Raw genomic sequence first — 21009 nt, 5'->3', positions numbered from 1 at the left:
AGGGGTTAATGATTGAGGGTATGTGTGTGTTCATATAGCATCATGTCTAGGCCAGACAGCTGGGGTAGTGTACATGTGGACTTGTTTCTGTCCAGGAGCCGTTACCCCACCCCAGCTCTGACTGGTCGACGTCTCAGCAGCTCTCATCCACAGCGACAGCCAGTGTCAATATTAGCATTGTTAGCTATTGTCTCTCCAGTATTGTATCACTCAGCACACTTTGCTTGCATAAACACAGTCTTGGCCCTTGTGTTTTCAACACCCATCATCCCTCTCCCTCTTCAACTCCGCTGAGGCTGGGGCTGGGGAGAGGAGGCTACAGCGGGGAGGGGCTAGGGCTGGAAGAGGAAGTTGAGGCTGAGAGAGGAGGCTCAGGCCATGTAAAGGAGGCTGGAGCTGGGGTAAAGAGGCTGGGACAAGGGCTGGGGCTGGAGCGAGAATGCTGGGACTGGTGCCTGGAGGACGAGGCTGAAACTGGGGATGGAGAAAGGAGGCCAAGTTCTCTTTTGTAATCCTAACCTTACTGCCTGGCTGCCTCCAGCACACTGCCTGGCTAAATAGCTAATTTGCACCCAGGGTGATGGAAGCCCTTCCCTGAGGAAATGAAAAGATGACCCGGTGGAATGGCAAGACAGGCATAGAATAGGTTTGTCAGCTGATTACCTGCAGCAGGAACAGACTGTAAGACAGCAACACAAACAACAATGGGAAATTCTTCTCGCCCATTACAGGGTGGGAGAGCGACAGAAGGACAAACTAGATGTGAGCAGTGCAGATCCAGAAGGGATTTGGACCTGAGCCTCCCACAGGCAATGCCAAAGCACGAACCATTAGACCAAGACAACCTCGTCGATGATGGAGGGACGTTGTAGGGACGTACGGGGCTGGAGAGGACAGAGTCAGAGAGAGTCAAACAGAGAGAGAGAAAGAGTAAGAGAGAGAGATAGTGAGAAAGAGAGCGTGTCAGAGAGAGAGAGAGAGAGAGAGAGAGAGAGAGAGAGAGAGAGAGAGAGAGAGAGAGAGACAGAGAGAGAAATAGTGAAGGGAGGGAGGGAGGATGTCTTCCCTTCAGTCAGCTCTACGCATCAATAGAGTCTTTTACCCTCAAACCCAAACATCCATTGCGACTAAATCAGCAAATGTCACTTTTCCAAAAGTAAGGATGGAGTTTCATGCTGCGTAGAGAGTGTTATGTGAAAGGGGTTTATTTCACAGTCATTACATTGTAAACCACAGAAATAACAACTTCCCACAGGAAAAGCAAATAGCAAATACACCCAGCTGGGAACTGTTCCAGATCCAGCCAACAAACTGCATTTGATAGGGCTCACCTTGTTATCCAAGGTGTCTGTGTTTTTCACATGGGTCTTTTACTTTCAGTCAGGTCAAAACGTGTCCGTTTCATGTGTGTATGGTCGGGGGGTGCATGTCGATACAATCTGTCAAAATCAATATGCTTGATGTGGAAAATGTCATCGCACAAGATTTGAGAGCTCTGCTTTAGGTAGTGAATAAACCTAGGCTACCATGAAGGAGGTAGGCCAACTGCTGTTTTAAAACCACCATCTCAACATAGGCAGAGACCAGACACCTCCTGACTGCCAGCTGCAGTTTAAAATCCCTTTTCGACCAAGATACAAGACAACCACCGGTCCTGGGATATAAAAATAAATGGTGTTGGCAGGCTGTTATGTGAGGCTAGGCGAGGCTGAGCTGTGCTAGGCTAGGAGAGGCTAGGCTAGGTGGAGCTATGCTAAGCTAAGCAGTGCCGGGCTAAGCCCGACTGTGGTGACTAAACCAGGAACTGCCCAGGGGCATTGAGAGCCAAATGCCGAGGCAGGCCTGTTTCCACTGTTATCTCCATCTCCACAGTGTTCTGATAACACGGGCTCCATTCAAATAACAATACAACGTGAACCCACGGAAGCAGCCGGGATAAGGTCAACCATTTAGCAGACCAAAAATACAACCGGCAGCACCTTTCACAGGACGAGAACTGATCGTATTCAATTAAAGTCAAGTGTGTGTGTTTGTGTGCATGTGTGTGCTTACTTTGAATGGGCCAAACTACTGTTAGCGTATTCTTTCAGGCTTTTACAACGCAGCTTGACTGAAGCAGGAAGATAGCAGCCTAATAAAGATAACCCTCCACAGAGACCGGTTCTAAGCTACAGCCACAAAGCCTGACACCCAAACTTGAGAGGCCGACAAAGAGCTCTCGCTTCGCAAGCGGAATGGAATTGTGATTCCTCACACTTGTTTGTAGCAACGGAAAAGTAAAAAAAAAAGACAGCCAATAAGAATTCCTGACGTGTCGATATGCCAAGCGCCAGTCGATATTTCCTAAACAGCGGACCACAGGCCTGTCCCTGGGGACCAATGTATCCCGGGCTGACGGCTGCTGCTGAACATCCCGGCAGCCACGCACACAATGTCAGCCTTTGTCCTGCCTGCCTGCTGGCCTGCCATCATCATCACCACCACCACCACCATCATCATCACGCCCATACAGCTTAACATCCCATTTTTCCTCTCCCCTCAAACAATGCAACACAAGGGACCATTCAGCGCCACGGCACAGAGCTGTGAGCGCACGTCCATCATCCGTCGTGCTGTGGCCTGCCAGGCCGACGCTGGCTCTAGACAATCAGATAAAGATGGAGGAGAGAGGGAGGGAGAGGGACAGAGAGAGAGAGATGGAGAGAGATTGCGAGTGAGATGGACGGAGAGATGGAGAAAGAGAAGGGGTGGAGGGGGACTCTGGAGATGACTCTGAGGAATTAAAAGTTCCTGAGACTCTCCACAATAAGAGAATTGTTTAAGCAACTCTCATTCACAAGGATTCACTGTAGGACAGCCCAGGGCCCTACAGTCGGCAATACTGACAAACTCTGATAAAAGTGAAGCTCTGTCCCGCAAAAAGCTCCAATCCCCATTCCCCAATCACGAAACTAGGTCGGACATAGTCAGCAGAACATGGCGTTCCACCTTACTGGGATACACTGGGTGGACACTTCAGAACGATACAGAGACTACGTGCTTGTGTGAGAGCGCCAGCCTTTTTGACATTGTTTTGACGAGTATGAACTTCTGAAACAGGACATCGTCCCAGACCGCTAAGGGAACGCCGGCGCTTTGAAGACAGGCGCCCATGACGCCTCAGACAGCTCAAAGGCTGGCGGGTTCACCTCATCTCCGCAGGAGCGCCTATCATCTCCCAGGCACAGAGGATACCAGCGGCCCTGTCAACAACACTTCTGTCAGGACTGGATCTCCCCAGTCCGATCCATCCCCCCTGGCTGGGTCACTGTTGGAGCTGCCACAGGGGAACTGAAACTCAGATTTTCTTTTAACCTTCGCAATGTGGGGGGTCTGAGACAGACCACCGGTTAAAAGAAAATGCTTCACTTTGTTTTTGTATGCGGTAAAGTTGTCGCAATACAACGGTGGGTCACAATGACTGATGGGTCAGAATGACCCGAAGATAACACAAGGGTTAAAGATGAAGCCGGAATCACTGGAGCTTCGGAAACAAGTGCTGAATGTTAATGGAGTACTCGCAAAAAGAGATCTTCTGAACTTGAGGTATAGGCTACATGCTTGCCCTGGCACCATTCCCTTCGTACGTAGGCTTGACGTTAGCCATAAAAAGACTGCGAGCGAGGGAACAAGTGACGCCCTCCCCCCTCTTTCTCTCAAAATCGTGTTTTCTGGTATTCTGACTGGCATATGCTGCCAGCAGCAGAGAAACAGAATTGTGTATTCTGGAATGCTAGCCCGCGCACTCCAGTCCACTACAAGGAGGTTATTATGTGGAGTCTGGGGCTGGAGTGGCGGCTGTTGCGTCTGAGTTGCTGGAGCCTCTCCAGGAGGCAGCAGGGGGAATCTGCAGAGCCTTTTCCATAGGGTTAATACCAGGACCAGGAACAAACCGAGACCTGCTGCAGGGGATGGGAATGGGGACTGGGGCTGAGACATGGGGGAAGTAAGCCTTGCCATTGGCCTTTGCAAGGGGACAGGATACAGAATACAGGTCCTGAGAGGATCCTAATCCAGGGGAAAATAAGTTTGGTCCTTTTTCCTCTCAGCGGAAGTTTAAGATCTGACGCAAAAAAGTCCACAAAAGGCCCCATAAACCCACTGTGAGAATATCATGTTCTGTACTACATCTGAAGAGCCTCAAAGTTGATGTGTTTTCTGCCGAGGAGATATGAAACTCCTGTGCTAGTAAATCCTGCTCAGCTGCCAGGAAAGATGCTGTAAAGGGTCAATCACAGCATACTTAAGCTTTATTCACACAGAGAGAAACACACTCAAATTCAAATGGATTAAGACAAACTCAGGCTATTAAGAGGCAAATTACAGCAGTTCTTTCTCTCGGCCACATAGGTTACATTATGTGAAATGAAATATGGATGATTATTATAAGAAAACCAATCAGTCTAATTAATCAACTGACGGCATAAAATGTGGACTTGGCTTGCGATAATTAGTCCAGCCCAACAAAAACACTGCGACTAGAGTATGCAGCAATTTCAATTTCATTGTAGTCAGTTCGTTGTAAGTGACAAATTGGCACAATTACAAGTCCTACATTGAAGCTTGGCACTGTCGCGGACTGACCAAAACAGTCTGCATTAGGCTTGGGGGGCTGAATCCTGAGTTTTTAAGAAGTGCTTCTATTTGGCAAGCCCATGTGATCTCAATCTAATGTATTCCAGCCTATCCTAATGTTACACCACAATCTACCCCTAGACAGAAATGTGTATATGAATAGGCCTGCTTTAAAGACTTGAAGGTAGATTTCCATCCATTGCTTTTGGCAACAATAAAACAGATCTGTTGCGAGTCTGATTTGAGTTCTGTCCATTATCGGAGCTTTGAGGCTGGCCTTGCGCAAATTTTGACCTCTGCAACAGCACCCACCTACTCGTCTTGCCACTGGAGATGAAGACAAGCCACAAAGATGATGAGCGACATCAGGTCACCTAGAAACACTGTAGCAAAGGAAGCCAGGGAGACGCTATATGAGCAGCGGCCTGGCGGAACGTGAACTCAAACACAGAGCAAACTCTGATCATCTCCAGGCTCAGAAGACAGTCAGCCCCCTAGTCAACCTGAATCAACAAGCACGGTCGATCGCCCACGTTAAAGAAACCACGTAGCCTTGTCCATGCCGCTGTTGAGCCCAGAGCATGGGTGCCTTGCTAACCCTATCCATGTCCCAGAACAATGGTGGAGTCACTCAGCTGTATGCCGTTGCTGACCTCCAGTGGCATGCAGAATTACTGGACCTCGTTGATGCTTTCACACATAGCCTTACTGTAGACTGTCTAACCTACAGTTAAAACTGCTGCTCCTCTATGAGCTGGGCTCCGCTGGCTAATCTATGGTTGGTTGGTTAGAGACACGCTAGGCTAGGTTCACGCTTAGTTGCTCTGAGACAAACCCCCAGCGCTGGTTTGCTGCCGTCTTCCATTGACCATTGAAACTAATTGGACACATCGATTCGAACACTGCCTATACCAAGACACGGCAAAAGTATTTATTGATCATAATCTCTATGTTGGAACTGCCACTGAGATCTGTCACAGTGGGGTGGTGTCACAGTAACAGCTGTGCCAGAACTGCAAAAACCTGCTCCCCTGCATGAAGCTGTGTGGCTCACAGCACGTCCACCATGTCTATTAGCCTGACACGGTCTTTTTCCATTATCACATGCCTAATGAGCCATTGTTCCCATTGGTCGAGGGCAGCATCACTCACAGTGGGTATCCTATCAGGCCCCAGATGGAGGGCAGCCTTTTAAGTCTCCATTCTACCGGTAATTTAAAGGCTCTCACTCTCTGTTAACCCTCGTGCTGCCTTCGGGTCACATGACCCAAAGGTTCATAATGAACCATCGTTGTGTTTACCCAATTTTACCCAATACAAAAACAAATAAAAATAACTTTCTTTTAACCTTTGCAATGTGGGGGGTCTGAGACAGCCCAACGGTTAAAAGAAAATGCTTCACTTTGTCTTTGTATGCGGTAAATCTGTCGCAATACGACGGTGGGTCACAATGACTGATGGGTCAGAATGACCCGAAGATAACACAAGGGTTAAGCACACAATGTAGCCTATTTTTGGGAATAGCCAACAATCGGGACAAATCGTCCATTTCCACATTGTATGCAGATAATGGGATGTTTTTGTCTTTCAACACAACTGTTTGTTTTACAACAAATTAATAAACTACAGCTGAATTAGCTGCCCTGTGCTTAATTAACTAACAGGCTAATTGGGTGTGCTCAAGCCTTCGGCGAGAGCACAACCTTTGTTCTCTCACATATATATTATTATTGTGAGAATGCTGTTAAGCATTCTCACTATTGCTTTTCAACTTCTCAGTTCTTCCGCCGTTTTTTGGCCTTTAACTCGTTCTGCATACTTTAACCGATTCCTACAACTTTTGTATCAAAACGTTCAGCTCCTTCAGGAGATGATGGCTATGACTTTTGGTATTTCTCACTTTTATACTTTTTAAGACATTAAGGTTTTTGTGCAAATTATTCTCCCATTAAAAGTAATGGTAAATCCTTTCAAATCATTAAAAAGCTTCCTCCTCTTTCAAACGTAACTACTTCAGCTTACTTTCAGCTAGAGACACCATTCAACCTTTAAAATGTTCACAAGACATTCAGCTATTCCCAAATGATTCAGCTTTTTTAAATGTTCAGCCAATTTTGAATTATGACAGTTTCAAATACATTAAAATGTTTGCTCCTTCTTGATTTTTATGAATGAGCAGCAAGCAGAGTGAAACACTCTGCTTGCTGCTCTTTTTCTGATATTCAACTAATTTGTCAAACAAATTCCTCTAACGTTCATATAGTTTAACTTACAGAAACAAGTTATACCTTAAAATGTAGGAAATATTGTCCTATTTCAGCCAATGTAACTACTAAAGAGCTCACATTTACAGATTTCCAGCTATGAGCCTTGAAGCGAGAGCAGCCTTTCAAATTCTCTCACTAACTTCAATGGAGAGGTGAGTAAAATCAGTCAGAGAAAGCAAGAAGGAACAAGATTTTGAAACTGCCGATAGAGTCGTATTTCTGACCGCACAGACATATAAAGGACATCTCTGGTTTCGGCAGAGTCTTGGGTCTCGGAAAATATCCTTATATTTTGGATTGGACGTATAGTTTTGCGTCTAGGTCAACTTGTTTGAGGTGTGGATGCTAGGTAAATGTTCGTTTTTCTCTCTGCCTAGCTCGTTAGCTATCACAGCTGCGCCATCACAGTGGCAACCAAACAAACAAGCACCAGGAAAGCAAAAGGAACACGTTTTTGAAACTGCAGGTAGAGTCGTATTTCTGACTGCACAGATATATAAAGAATATCTCTGGTTTCGGCAGTCTTGGGTCTCGGAAAATATCCTTATATTTTGGATTGGACGTACAGTTTTGCGTCTAGGTTATCTTGTTTGAGGTGTGGATTCTAGCTACATTTCTCTTATTCTCTGCCCTCAGCGCATTAGCAATCATAGCTGCACCATCACCGTAATGACAGACACGCACCACTCAGTCTCTCACACAGGTGATTGGTACGTTTACTTGACTATGAGAAACACGATTACTAGCAATTGTCGGTTTATGCCAATAATACGATTACTCCGTTTACATGTGTAATTAGTTATGCGATTACTCAATAAACACGTCTACATGATTCTTTTTTATTAATCGTTGTATGCTCCACGGACAAAACTTGCACCATCATCCTTCTGCAACAAAGTGTCGCCGTGTCTTCCTGTATCGGCCCTACTGCTGTATGTTTCATTCCATCAACACATTGAATCCAACTAAGAAAGCCGAGTAAACGCATAGGCTACATCTGCTACTGCTAATACTATCCCAACTATAATTTAATCTGTTAAAACGATAATATTCTTGTTACGACTAGCTAGCCTACTTCTTCTGTTTAACAGTTCAGCTTTCAGCTTCTCCAACATTGTAGGCTATTTTAGCTCTTAGCTTTGTTAAGATGATGCAGTTCAGCTTCCACACTGCCTCTTTTGTGTGACTCACACATTTTTTAAATTCATTTCAGCTTGCAGGTATTTTCTCATTTCTCACTTTTATACTTTTTAAAATATTAAGGTTTTTGTGCAAATTATTCTCCCTTTAAAAGTAATGGTAAATCCTTTCAAATCATTGTTGGAATGCTGCTCCAGTCCCGTTTCAAAAATACCTTTCGGTTGCTTTGAAGCTTCAGCTTATAACTTTCTACTAAATTTTCACTATTTTCAGCTTTTTTAGCATGGTCAGCTATCCCCATTCAGGTTTTCAGCATTCTCACTGCTGTTTCGCAGGAACAGCCGTTTCTAGTTATTATTCTTTTTGCCCCCCTAAAACTCAGTCAATATTTGGCCTACATAGACAAAGTAGGTGTCAAAAGTTTTGTCTTGGTAGCGATTGAGTTGCTTCTATTGGAATTTACGTTCCGTTGCATGGTTTAGGCTGAAGTTAAGTTTTTGTGGCGAAAAGTGAAGCTAACGGTGGCTAATTTGCTAGCCACAGTCACTGACGTTACTAACGTCACTACGTCACTAACGTCACGAAAACACGCGTGACTACCTTTGGCAGAACATTCGTTTCGCATCTGTTAACTTGGGGGATAGCTAGGCTAACTATAGCTTTACTGCAAGGCAGCTGCAGAAACGCCCCAAGCAAAGAGGCCAGGGTGATAACTATTTACTCATTTTACTTTGTGATATGACACACAATTGTGATGTGTAATGTACAATATAAGCTGATATTATTAAGGAAGTACATCTACTTTCGGAAACAGTAGTCTACTATTTCACTGAAGTATTAGCATCATGACGTTAGCCTGTGTTGCCCGGGCAACACATACTACAGTGGTCTATGATGTATCTGTTTTCAATCGTTAAAATAAACATTCCTCACATATACATTTTCGTTGTAGGATTTATTATGACATTAGATTACAAGTAAACTATTTGTGGGTGAAATTATCATTACCTGTGGTTTCAATCCAGTGTATCACTGCAACGCTGTACCCTACGCGAGACACTACAAAAACATCTACACAGCTGTAGGAAGTCAAACGGCGACAGAACATGTTCGGCACTAAATCAAAAGTCTATCTAACTACTAACCTGAACTTCATTGCCACAGCCTAAACGTTGTCCATCTGTTCATGAAAATAATTAATTTCAGCTTAAACCGTACAACGGAACGTTAAATCCAATTCAACCAACGCAATCGCTACCAAGACGAACACAGCAGTAGTCTAGTACTGTACCGTAGTAGTACAATTTACCGGGGCAGCTTCTCCACACAGGGCTATATCGCATTTTGCGTTGTTACTGACAATGATCGCTACCAGTGAGCTTTTTATGAATGAGCGATTTTCCACTAAATAAATGTCAAGCTTATTTACGTTTTGGGGGGCATATTTTCAGTTAGCAGATGGTACTGTTTGAATCGCGATTCCATCTTCTACTGCCGGGTAACGTCGTAGAATAATCTTCAAAGGGGGTTCTTTATTAATGAATGAATGCAATGAGTAGGCTAAATGCCTGAAAATATCATGAGAAGGGAAAAACTTAAAATGACGTTTAAGTCATAGAGATTAGGTACATTTTTACACCGGTCTGCCAAATGTATTCGTTTTGATTCAACGATGAGGCTGCCTCTTGAAGGGGAAATGAGAAGACATCTATTTCATTCTACACTTCACTCGTATTTTCAGTTGTAAATGAGCAGCATTTTTGTCTGTTTTTTTTTTAAATCTATTTAATCTTTATAAATAATAACTATGCATTTTCATATAAAATATACAGAAATCAGTTGTAAAAATGTCATTCAAAAACGGACCCCTGTGCAACCGACGCAAGCAAGCACACCCTACAATTTCCCCAGAAATTGTACCCTCTCTAGTTACTTTACAGATAATCATCTTGGTAAAGGTTAGAATTAAATTTGATCAACAACAAAATATATATTTTTTAGATGGTCACCTTCACGAACATAAAACTGTTCAATGTGCAATATTTATAATTCATGAAAAAAATTAGGCCTATAGTCAGCCTTGTTCTTGTATAGACACTTTAATCAATATTTTAGCAGGGAATCCATTAGAATCCAGGTTCTCTAATTCAAATGGAGCCCTGCTTATTATGTATGAGTGTGTAAGATCAAAAGGACATGAATCCTTCCAAGTAGCTTTTAAGCCTACTGAGCCCAGCTGCAATATGACATTGATACCTACACAGGTAATAAGGGTGGCTGACGGGAGCTCAATTCCAAAGTGGGGAGAAAAAAATTATTTCTCAAATCAATGTGAAATAACATATAGTTATAGATACAGATACACCTTTAAATTTGAGTAAGTCAAAATGTAATGTGGCCCCATTGGTGTCCTTAATTGTTTCACATTCAAACTTTTTCATGTGGTAGTTCTAATGTCCTCTGGAGTGACATCCCTTCTCCTGATAGCTAATTCAGAGATGAACAGACAAACAAGAATACTTTGTGCTGGGGGACACAAACAACCACCAACACTAACGATGTGGGTCCATTTCATTCAGATGAATCAGCTTAATCTTTTATGGGATCTGTCTGTCCAACATGCAACACAATGTGCACTTTAATATGTAGTCAGTACAACCAACCAGCGGCTAAAGCTTGTGACTGGTTCCAGTCACATCAATTTAACACTGACAGCAGATAAAAGAGAAATCAGGAAGAGAGCCTGTGGTGAATATGCAAATAATGTGCTTCACAGTCATTAATATGTAAATACTGCCCGTGTTCAATCTCATCCCAAAACATTTAAAAAAAGAAGACATCACAGTAGCAGAGACAACATGACAGCAACATGACTTAAAATCATATACGGCACAACTAGAACGTCTCTGCCCAGTAGATCTCTTGGACCAAAGGGATATGCTCTTGATCAAATTAAGTTCTGCCCAACACTGTTCCTGGAGATCTATCATCCTGTGGGCTTTAACCCAAGGCTAATGCACCAGATTCTAATCATTTGTTGGTGGATAGCTAAATAGTTTAGCATACAGCATCACAAGTAGAATAATTTAAGTTCTGGCTTGGACATGTCACCCAGGTTTGATTCCACATTGGCCTTGGTTCTACAAGACATTATTGTCTAACGTACACTGATAATGATATGCCATGACTAAAATATTCGTTAAATGTTTAAAATATGAATGTGTATGTTGTAGCCTACTCTACACAGGATACTGGGGTGGAAAAAAACTGACATTTAGGCCTAAATTATATGACTCGCCAGGTTTAATTGTTCTATTAAGAACAATACTTTGGTGAGGTGGGGCAGGACTGACCACACTGACGCAACCACAGATGAGCGTTGATAAACCATGATGGCTTGGTTCAGTTTGCGCCTATAAGACGAGAGTACTGTCACTCAAGTAGCATAGCTTGGTTAACTTAAGGTTAACTTGCTCGGCAACAATGAGTGTGAATGGTCATTAAGTTTACGTTTGGAGCAACACTATCTCTGTGGATCCCCAACTAGCCAGGGTTACTAACCCGAAGTCCACTTTTTCCTAGTACAACTAGTACTAGCTAGCTGACGCGTTGAGTCTGTCAACAACAATGACCAATGTTCTCTATTATTCTTTGTGTAATCACCGTGTGGATATAGACAACGAACCAACAAAAGAATTGACCGATTTAGCTACCCACCCACTTTCATATCTGGCAATATCAACATATGAAAGAGCTAGAAACCTAACAATAGCTCACTATGCTAAACATGTTCACTACAAACTCACAGTAATACGCCACGACAGGATCCCTTTTCTCGTGCTCCTGTGCTGTTCTTAGATGGTGCTGAATGGCTTTTAGCTGTGGAGGGAGAGCCATATCCCTGAATATAATGTCAAAAACACACAAAAAGGTTAACCGACATCAATATAGCTACTTAGCTAGCTTGTTATTGTTTGCTTCCGCACTTCCGCATCCGTATCCTGAGGGTGTGCGCGTCATCCAAGCCCACCAATGATGTTGCTGCTGTGTTGCTGTAACTACTTCCTGTGTTATTCATCCACATTTCATTCAGTATTTTCCCGATACATAATTACTCAATAGCCTAAGAATCTCTTTAATAATGCCAGGAATCCCTGTCTGTCCTTCTGTCTGTGTTTGTCTGTGTATTTTTTTTGAATGGGATTTTATGGCAGCGAGTTTACCGATTATCTCAAGAACCGGGCACTCTGGAAAATTCATATTTTGCATGTTTCTTTTTTATAATCCAATGGAGTGCAGTGCCGCATTTGACGTTGTTTGGATAAGCATTTTTAGACTTTTTCAAAAACAATTCGCCTAGCGATGGATCTTTTTCAGCCATGTTGAGCTCGCTTTGGACTCATGTAAACAAGAGGTAGGCCAGTAGGCTATGATAACAGGTGCATTCGACATGAACTGACTTCATGCAGCGCTGCAGCCGGCTGCAGGCGGCTGACTTGAAACAGTGAATTCTGGTTAGACTTTTTGTCCGACTTGAGACGGCGCCGAGGCTAGGTCACTGTGACGTAGCCATCAAAGTACCGTGAGATCGATTCGAGAACCGCCGGCTGTGTAGCCAAGCGCATAGACATATATACATATATGTCAATGGCCGAGCGCATTTTCTCAAGAGCATCTGCAAGGGTTCTAATGACGACACAGCTATTTCATGATTGACCAGACTCACACATGACAACTTTGACGCGTGTTTTGTAATTATTCTGACACCTTCAGTTTCGCCAACGCTCAAATCCGGACCAAACTGTTTAATTGAATTAAAAATGTGTTGAAGAAAGGGTTTTAGTCCGCTTCTTCACTAACGGAAATTATTAATTATAAGTAAAGTAAGCAAACAGCGCTTGATCGGCCATGACTGACGTCAATGCAGCAAACCACGAGAAGCTGGAATGTCCGACTTTACAGAGCCGTTTTCAACTCCTCCCCGACTGCAAGCGGCTACTCTCGCCAGTCGTTTCATGCAGCCGCAGCAGGGGCGGCGCCAGGGGGGGGGGGGGGGGGGGCTAAGTGGTGCTAGAGCTCCCCCTGGATTAGCCATAGCACCCCCAAGAAAATAATGGTTTATTTATTATTATTATTTAATTTCATTCTGCGTTCTTAATTTAATTTATTGTGTGATAATAATATTTCAATCACAAAAGAAAATAATAACAGATTGAAATAAACTGATTGTTCACGTAGCACGACACAGACACGTGTCGAGAGCTACCCAGATAGCACACATACGTCTTGCTGACGTCAGCTTAAGATTGAAACGTTGTGTGTTCTATTCATAAGGTCGGATAAGCATCGTCAAATTATGATTTTTTTCTCATCTCTGTGCTCTATTTCAAACATCGCAGATACGTTGGTTCATCGTCGGCTCATCACTGACTTTCAGGAAGAACGTTCTATGCTCAGTCTGTGTTGTATTGCAAGCATATCTTGAGCCAGAGACTCGCAAGTCAGAGGCATTTACTTTTTAAACCGTCATTTATCTTCACATAGAAGGAGCAGTATTCGTTGTTAGGTAAGTAAATGGAAGTAGAAAAATATCGAAAAGTTTGCGATAAGTAGCCTATGCCATTGCCTACAACAATGTGTAAAGTTACTGTAATGAGCTAGGTTTGAGTGAACTATAGGCTACAGAGCTAGTTAGCGCAAAGGGGCCCCAACCGGCTAGGCTAGCTCGACACACTGGACAGATATGTTACAAAAATGTACTAGTAGTTAGCTATTATAGCAAAATACACATATACATGTTATGTCAAAAGCGTATTGTTATAAGTAATCTAGGCCTTCTTACACATAGGCTAATACATTCTGGTTTAACAGTGATATGTCGGATTTTTTTTCTTCTAATTTCGGCAGTTATAGCTACTGTAACCAGGGGAGTCAACACAGTCAGAGGGCGGCGGAGACCAATGGAAGACGTGGAACTGTAGGCAAAGCTTTCGTTTTTCTTATGGCTTTTCGGGCATAGTTTTGTGTGCATGATACAATGATCTACCTCTGATTATTGTGGTTTTGAGTGACTACTGTTTGGTTTCATTCATGTTTTTATTGATTGTGACCTAAAATAATATATCCTTTTTGAAAGCATTTCTGACTCTTTGCCTGTTTTAGTTAATTCTATCTATCTATTATTCCAATTTGCCCTCTTTAGTTTAAAATGTATTGAACTATTTATGTTTAGTTTAATTTATCTGACATGATAGTGGTGACCTGGTGGTCATCTGGCACCAACTTTAAGTATTTGGGATTGCAGAATCTATAACATGCTGCATGCATTTTGTCAGTGACCGTCGCAGATGAACGCGGCTTTGTGCGCGTCCGTCGGAAGTAGCCTAATGATAATAACAATACGATCGATTTGTATGGCGCTTTTTATGGACCCCAAAGACGCTTTAGAGAGCCAAAATGTAAACATATGACGATATGGTGGGAGGTGTTGTTGGAGACAACCATGTGACACATATGCTATCACCCTAATTTCATAGCACCCTCGGTCAAACGCCGAGCACCCCCATAGCACCAGCAGAAAAAAATCTCTGGCGCCGCCACTGAGCCGCAGTCCATGTCGAACGCACCTATAGGCTGCTTCAAGTCAGCCGGGCTGCAGGCGGCTGCAGGCGGCTGCAGGCGACGCCGGTGCTGCATGAAGTCGAGCACACCTATTATCACCAGCTGCATCACAGACTATTCCTACCACTTTAGCCTCCTTGGTCGGTTTCCTGAGGATGGATGTAGCGATCCACAAAAACGACAGGAACAATGTTCATATGAATTTAGTCTCCTCGGTCAGTTACCGTGTCTTATGCGAATGAAATACAGAAAATACAAGAACATTGTACAGCATGGCCTAGCACAAAGGAAAAAATGGAAACGGGAATGTAAACAAACACCCCTTAGGCAGAACTGTACATTCAAGCGCTGCATTGTGAATTATGTCTACAATTATAACAACTGGCTCAACCATCATGCATGTAGGCCTAATGACTTCTGTTAACAACTAAATGTCTAAATGTTTGTGGTGGTAAGAGAATTTAACAGAGAACCAATTTAATACATTTTAATCAACATAACATATGCAATTGATAACGGATGAAACAACAGACAAATGAAGGCTACATAATCAAGCATGAATGAGACCAGAGCATTGGCAATTTGTTTAAAATAAGGAGAAATTGCTATTATGATGTGTATACGTGACTAAAATAGATGATGTGGGGGTTGAACAAGTACTTCAGATGACAGAGAATTTCATTTGTGATCTGAGACATATAGGTAGCCTACCAAAGCCACTGAGAAGAACTGTCATCACCAGCTGCATCACAGGCACTGCACTATCCATCTATAATTCTAGAAATCTGTGTGTGTCACCGACATCATTGCGGGCACTGTGCCCTATCTATAATTCCAGGAATCTGTGTTTGTGTGGTTCACTGATAATCTTAATCACTGACTGCATCACGGGCACTGTGCACTAGTATACTATAATAGTGCAATGCCATACCAAGATATTTTAATTCATTCTATATTATTGTATGTTATAGACCTACTAAGACCTGAAGCGAGCTGAAAAAGAAAAGACCTTGTCATACAAATTGTTTGGTCAACGTGACAACACTTCCAAGAAGCATCTTGTAGCAGACCACCTGTTATAAACATGTTTTAATCAATCATCTCATGACACAAAATGATAATTAGACATAGAACAACTGTCTAAAACATGACTGGTCATAAAATGCCCCTTTTATTAAACAAAGCTGAGATGAGTATTCATGAAATACACATCAGTCAAAACTGAGACAAAAAATGAAATATGTAAAGTGAGATAGATTATCCTTTAAGAAACTAAGAAAACTAAACATTGCAATTACACATTCGCAAAACTAAAACATAAACATGATAAATATATTCTCCAGTGTTTATTTCTTCGACCTTGATAGGACAGAAGCCGAGGGGAATCCAATTAGCCCTTGTTTGACCCTGTAAAGAGTATCAGCATCATTTTGCTATGCACATTTTCCACGTCCCCTCAAATATTAATAAAATATAATCAATTTCTATTCCAAAGCTAGTTAAGCTGATTGTACAGACTTTTGCAGTTGGCAGTGTCCTAGACATCTAGCCCGGGACTCAAAACAATGTTCAACGGGTGTGTCTCCATTGAAGATTCTTTGTAATCCTGCTGGATCTTTAGACAAAACTAGACCCTAGAGCCTGGCCAATAGAGGCACACTTTAAAACCATCCACCTTCAACAGAAACCAGAACATAGAATGCCATGTTGTACCTGAGATGATACATGTAGCTGAAACTTAATGACAAAAGTTGGATGGATGCCTGATAGTAACTTGTAGATACACAACAAAAGAGGTAAACATTTTAGGTACGGCTACAACACTGATTGTCAATCTAAAAACTTTGAGATTACCAATATCTACAAAATCCAATCACATTGTGCACAGAATTCTAATCCGCAATTGCTCGTTTACCACAAGTTGTTGATAAAATGCATGACAGATGTGGCGTCATGGACAACCATGTTCTTGAACTGGAATAACTTAAATATATACTGTATATTTTAGATTTCTATAAATAAAAGCACCTACCAGATAATACTTTTTTTTTAATTTAGAGCCTCATAGGGTTCTTTACCTGATAACTGTACTAATAATTTATACAGACACTGTCAGTGCTGTAACGGTTTGTAAATAATTTTGCCTGACTTTTTTATCAATAAGGATAATACTGGGTGTCTGTCTATGTCTTGAAGTGAGATCCTGTTTCTTGCATTTGACATTGGGTTTCATAACAGTACTCCTATGTTATGATTTATGGACATGGCAATGACAATATTACTGTGGTAGTCGGGTTTGTCAGAAATCCGTCAGTCCTTTTTAAAATTAAAACAATGCTATTAATATTTTTGGTTCAGACTCTGCATGATTGGCTAGAGTGAGGAAGATAGGAGAAAAACTATTGAAGTGTGTCTTTCTCTCGTAGTCCAATGACTAATAATTTTACAAGTACATTCCATCATCAGCCAACCAGTCACAGTTGGTCTTCTGAACCAGTTATTTGAGACAACAAAAGGGATTATGGGATTCGGACTCTTTGCGCAACACAGATTCAGCAGAGGTATGTTGTTTTTTTGTGTTTGTTTTTTTTGCCTTATTGTCAATGCGAATCAGACCTGCGCAGCTGAGAAACACAGAGAGGAGAGCTAAGATCTATGACCCAATCAATTGCTTGACCCAGGTCATTGATTGTTCAGGTACCCCAGGCGCCTGCAGAGTATCTCGAAGACCTCAGCCACACAAAGCAGCACTGTGATCACGGTAAAGGTGTACATCGCGCTCAGGAATATGGTCTTCTCAAAGTGTTCTGGTACCATGCACTTGGTGACGTTAAAGGCCTTCTCCAGAGCGCTGGCATCACACATGTAGAGAGGATGGACCTGGAAGCCAAACAGGTGACTCTGAAGCCAGAAGGCAAAGACCTCCAGAACAATCCGCAGGAGAACCGAGATTATGTAGAAGACGGTGTAGATAGGCCTCTGGAGGATCTCCTCCTGGTCGATGTTCTTGCAGGCTGCGTAGAGGTGGAACACAGCCCCCGGGACTAAAACTGTCACCAGCTGTAATGCCCAGAATACCTAAGGAACACGGAGAACCTTTCAGTTACCACTGTAGAAGACTAGGTTATGGTTATGGTTCGGTTCTAGGTTCTCTTTGCAAAAGGCCCTTTTTGCAAACAATGACTGTGCAAGCAAGGATGTGTCTGAGACTATATATCACTTTTCCGTATCCAGTTAGAACACTGCAACTTTTGATGAACTCACTACATCTGGTCAAGTGATGTATAATGTTGCTTTGCAGTCGAGGGAAGCAGCAGTCTTACCTGTGGTGTTATAGGTCGGAACTGATTGTAGCAGTACAGGTTTAACTCTCGCCTGTCTGGGTCACAGCTGAAGTGGAGGGCTTCATTCCCATACACGGCAAACCCCAGAACCCCAAGGAAGAACATCCGCACAGAGCCAAAAAACAGCGTGTGGAACTGGCCTATCACTGTCGGAGGCCTGAGCTGGAAAACAAACACACAAAGCAACCACCAGAGACAAACACAAAAATAGAAAGCTTTGAAAAACAGTTTTTATCCTTTGTGAAATGCACCTGCATGATGGTAGGGTATGCAAAACAATATTAGACATAATATTCAACATCCTCTGTTGAGTCAAAAAAAATTACAGAGGAATACAAACAACACAATCATACTGTAACTGCATACATCAAAAAGAACTGATTCAGAATCCATCTTAATCATTTTGTTCAAAGGTTTTTCTACCCTATAGACCTACCTAAAGACAAAGAAAATGAAGGGACTCTTTGATCTCAAAGAATATAATGTTACTTCAAAGAAACAGTTTCTTATTAAAATCCATTATATCCATATGCCATATTATACTTACACATCCCTCGTAGAAGTTCCTAATGTAGTTTAAAGACATAACTAGGCCTATAATCTCCTCTGTTCCACTGTACAGTGGCGCGTGGCCCTCATTGCTGACTGGCTGGCACGAGCCACAGGCCAAGCTCTGATTCTGAAGCTTCTAATGGCCTCGCAGTCACCGCTGAAACCCGGTGTCAATGCATATTTGTCTTTTATCCGCCGTCCCTTCCATCAATTTACTCACTCAATAGAAAAAAGGACAAGAGATAATATAAACAAAAGCAGGGGGCATGTGATCGGCACATAATCCCCAATGATCTATGTCAGCGAAAAAAACTACTCTTGTGTAACACAATGGGAGAGAGAAAACATGTAACAAAACAATACGTTTGGGGCAGTTATACGTGCTACGTATAACCACAAGTTATTCGTTATGGTGAACCATTTAAAAACTAACTCGAATTTAGTATATATATTTTTCTCTCAGTCCTGTGTTGCTTTAGCATGACGAATGGAATTTGAAATGTTGTAAACGTCCTCTGTCAAGTGCTGTAATGAACAAAAGCCTAATAGCCTACTGTATTCTTTGTAAGAGCAAATAGTTCACAAATTATCTCAAAGTGGCAGGTTAGAAGAAGCATAACTTCCATTAGGCATTTTAAAAAGAGACTTCCAATAGCTAGAACTTTAACGCCGTCAAAATAAAGCAATCCCAATGTCAACAGCCTGCACTGTAAGTACTTCTGGAAGATCAGTCAGGACGTTTAATCCTTCCCGTCCCAGCCATGGAGAGCAAGACAAGGTTCAAGAAAATCAGGTAATAAAATGAAGTCCACACACCAACCGTAATCCTGGCGGAGTGTTGTTCATTCCCCACTCTGTGTCAGTACCGGGCAGCCAAACTCATGCCACTCGTGCGCTCCGGAGGCGAGTCCTGCGTGGAGAGGACCATGCATGGTGGATGGATGCGCGTTTTTTCCTGAACGCGTATGTGTCAGAGATTTAACAACAGACCAATAAGCACACCATGAGTGATACCTGGCAAGTGAGACAGTAAATGGAGAGCATAACAGAGAGAGAACCTAATTACCTAAAGAAAGATAAACTCTCTCTCGGAGCATTCGGTCATATAGAGCACGTGATGGAAGCGCAACGCTTGCGTTGCGTGTCATGTCGGCCATGATACATTGGCTACCTTGAAAGACAGAAATTGCTTTTCTGCATGGTTGCATTAAGGATAATACATGAATACAAAATATAATACATGAATATATGTTCATCCATCGTATAACAAGGCCGCATTACTCAACACTTGCATTCTCGAACCCTTATAAGTCATTGGTTTCAATGGTTCCATAAATTAAATAAATAAAAACCTTATGCGGTTATTGATTTGGCTACCGACATTAACTTGCAGCTCAACCCGGAAAAATCTCCCCCATGCATTCCCACGTATGGTTCTGTGGGACTTCGTTAAATGCCAAACATATATGATATTACGTCTAAAGCCGTAATACATCAATACAGAGAAAGGGAAGATGAATAAAAGGAATGAGAGACCACATGACGATGTACCTCTTTCTCTCTCTGATGTACAGTACCAGTCATGGGAAAATGTGTCCAAACTTTTGACTGGTACTGTATACAGTTAGGTCCATAAATATTTGGACATTGACACAATTTTCATCATTTTGGCTCTGTATACCACCACAATGGATTTGAAATGAAACAATCAAGATGTGCTTTAAGTGCAGACTTTCAGCTTTAATTTCAGGGTATTTACATCCAAATCAGGTGAACGTGTAGGAATTACAATACATTTTATATGTGCCCCCCCCCCCTTTTTTTAAGGGACCAAAAGTAATTGGACAATTGGCTGCTCAGCTGTTCCATGGCCAGGTGTATGTTATTCCCTCATGGGAGTTCGTTATTTCATTGACAAGGAGCAGATAAAAGGTCTAGAGTTCATTTCAAGTATGGTATTTGTGTTTGGAATCTGTTGCTGTCAACTCTCAATATGAAGTCCAAAGAGCTGTCACCATCAGTGAAGCAAGCCATCGTTAGGCTGAAAAATCAAAACAAACCTATCAGAGAGATAGCAAAAACATTAGGTGTGGCTCAATCAACTGTTTGGTACATTCTTAAAAAGAAAGAATGCACTGGTGAGCTCAGCAACACCAAAAGACCCGGAAGACCACGGAAAACAACTGTGGTGGATGACAGAAGAATTCTTTCCCTGGTGAAGAAAAACCCCTTCACAACAGTTGGCCAGATCAAGAGCACTCTCCAGGAGGTAGGCGTATCTGTGTCAAAGTCAAAAATTAAGAGAAGACTTCACCAGAGTAAATACAGAGGGTTCACCACAAGATATAAACCATTGGTGAGTCTCAAAAACAGGAAGACCAGATTAGAGTTTGCAAAAAACATCTAAAAGAGCCTGTACAGTTCTGGAACAACATCCTATGGACAGATGAGACCAAGATCAACTTGTACCA

General features: G+C 42.4%; 2 protein-coding genes across 2 annotated transcripts in view; both read right to left on the bottom strand.

Annotated features, from left to right (window-relative positions):
* vta1 (vesicle (multivesicular body) trafficking 1) overlaps positions 1-12034 on the bottom strand; it is a 33437-nt gene extending 21403 nt beyond the window's left edge. Inside the window, exon 1 of the mRNA XM_062467778.1 lies at positions 11828-12034. Within this exon, the coding sequence (XP_062323762.1) occupies positions 11828-11918 (91 nt within the window). The 5' untranslated portion in view covers positions 11919-12034. The remainder of the gene's footprint in view (positions 1-11827) is intronic.
* A 3806-nt stretch (positions 12035-15840) lies between these two features.
* gje1a (gap junction protein epsilon 1a) lies at positions 15841-19577 on the bottom strand. The gene is made up of 3 exons (XM_062468504.1): positions 19355-19577; positions 17966-18148; positions 15841-17720 (listed from the first exon to the last, which is right to left on the bottom strand). The coding sequence occupies exons 1-3, from the start codon at positions 19382-19384 to the stop codon at positions 17325-17327; spliced, it is 609 nt and encodes a 202-aa protein (XP_062324488.1). The 5' UTR covers positions 19385-19577; the 3' UTR covers positions 15841-17324.
* Between the last annotated feature and the right edge of the window lie 1432 nt (positions 19578-21009).

Source organism: Osmerus eperlanus, chromosome 8, assembly GCF_963692335.1.
Source record: "Osmerus eperlanus chromosome 8, fOsmEpe2.1, whole genome shotgun sequence".
NCBI lineage: Eukaryota > Metazoa > Chordata > Actinopteri > Osmeriformes > Osmeridae > Osmerus > Osmerus eperlanus.
The sequence above is the reverse complement of the archived record's forward strand: the minus strand, read 5'-3'. Positions and strand labels throughout refer to the sequence as shown.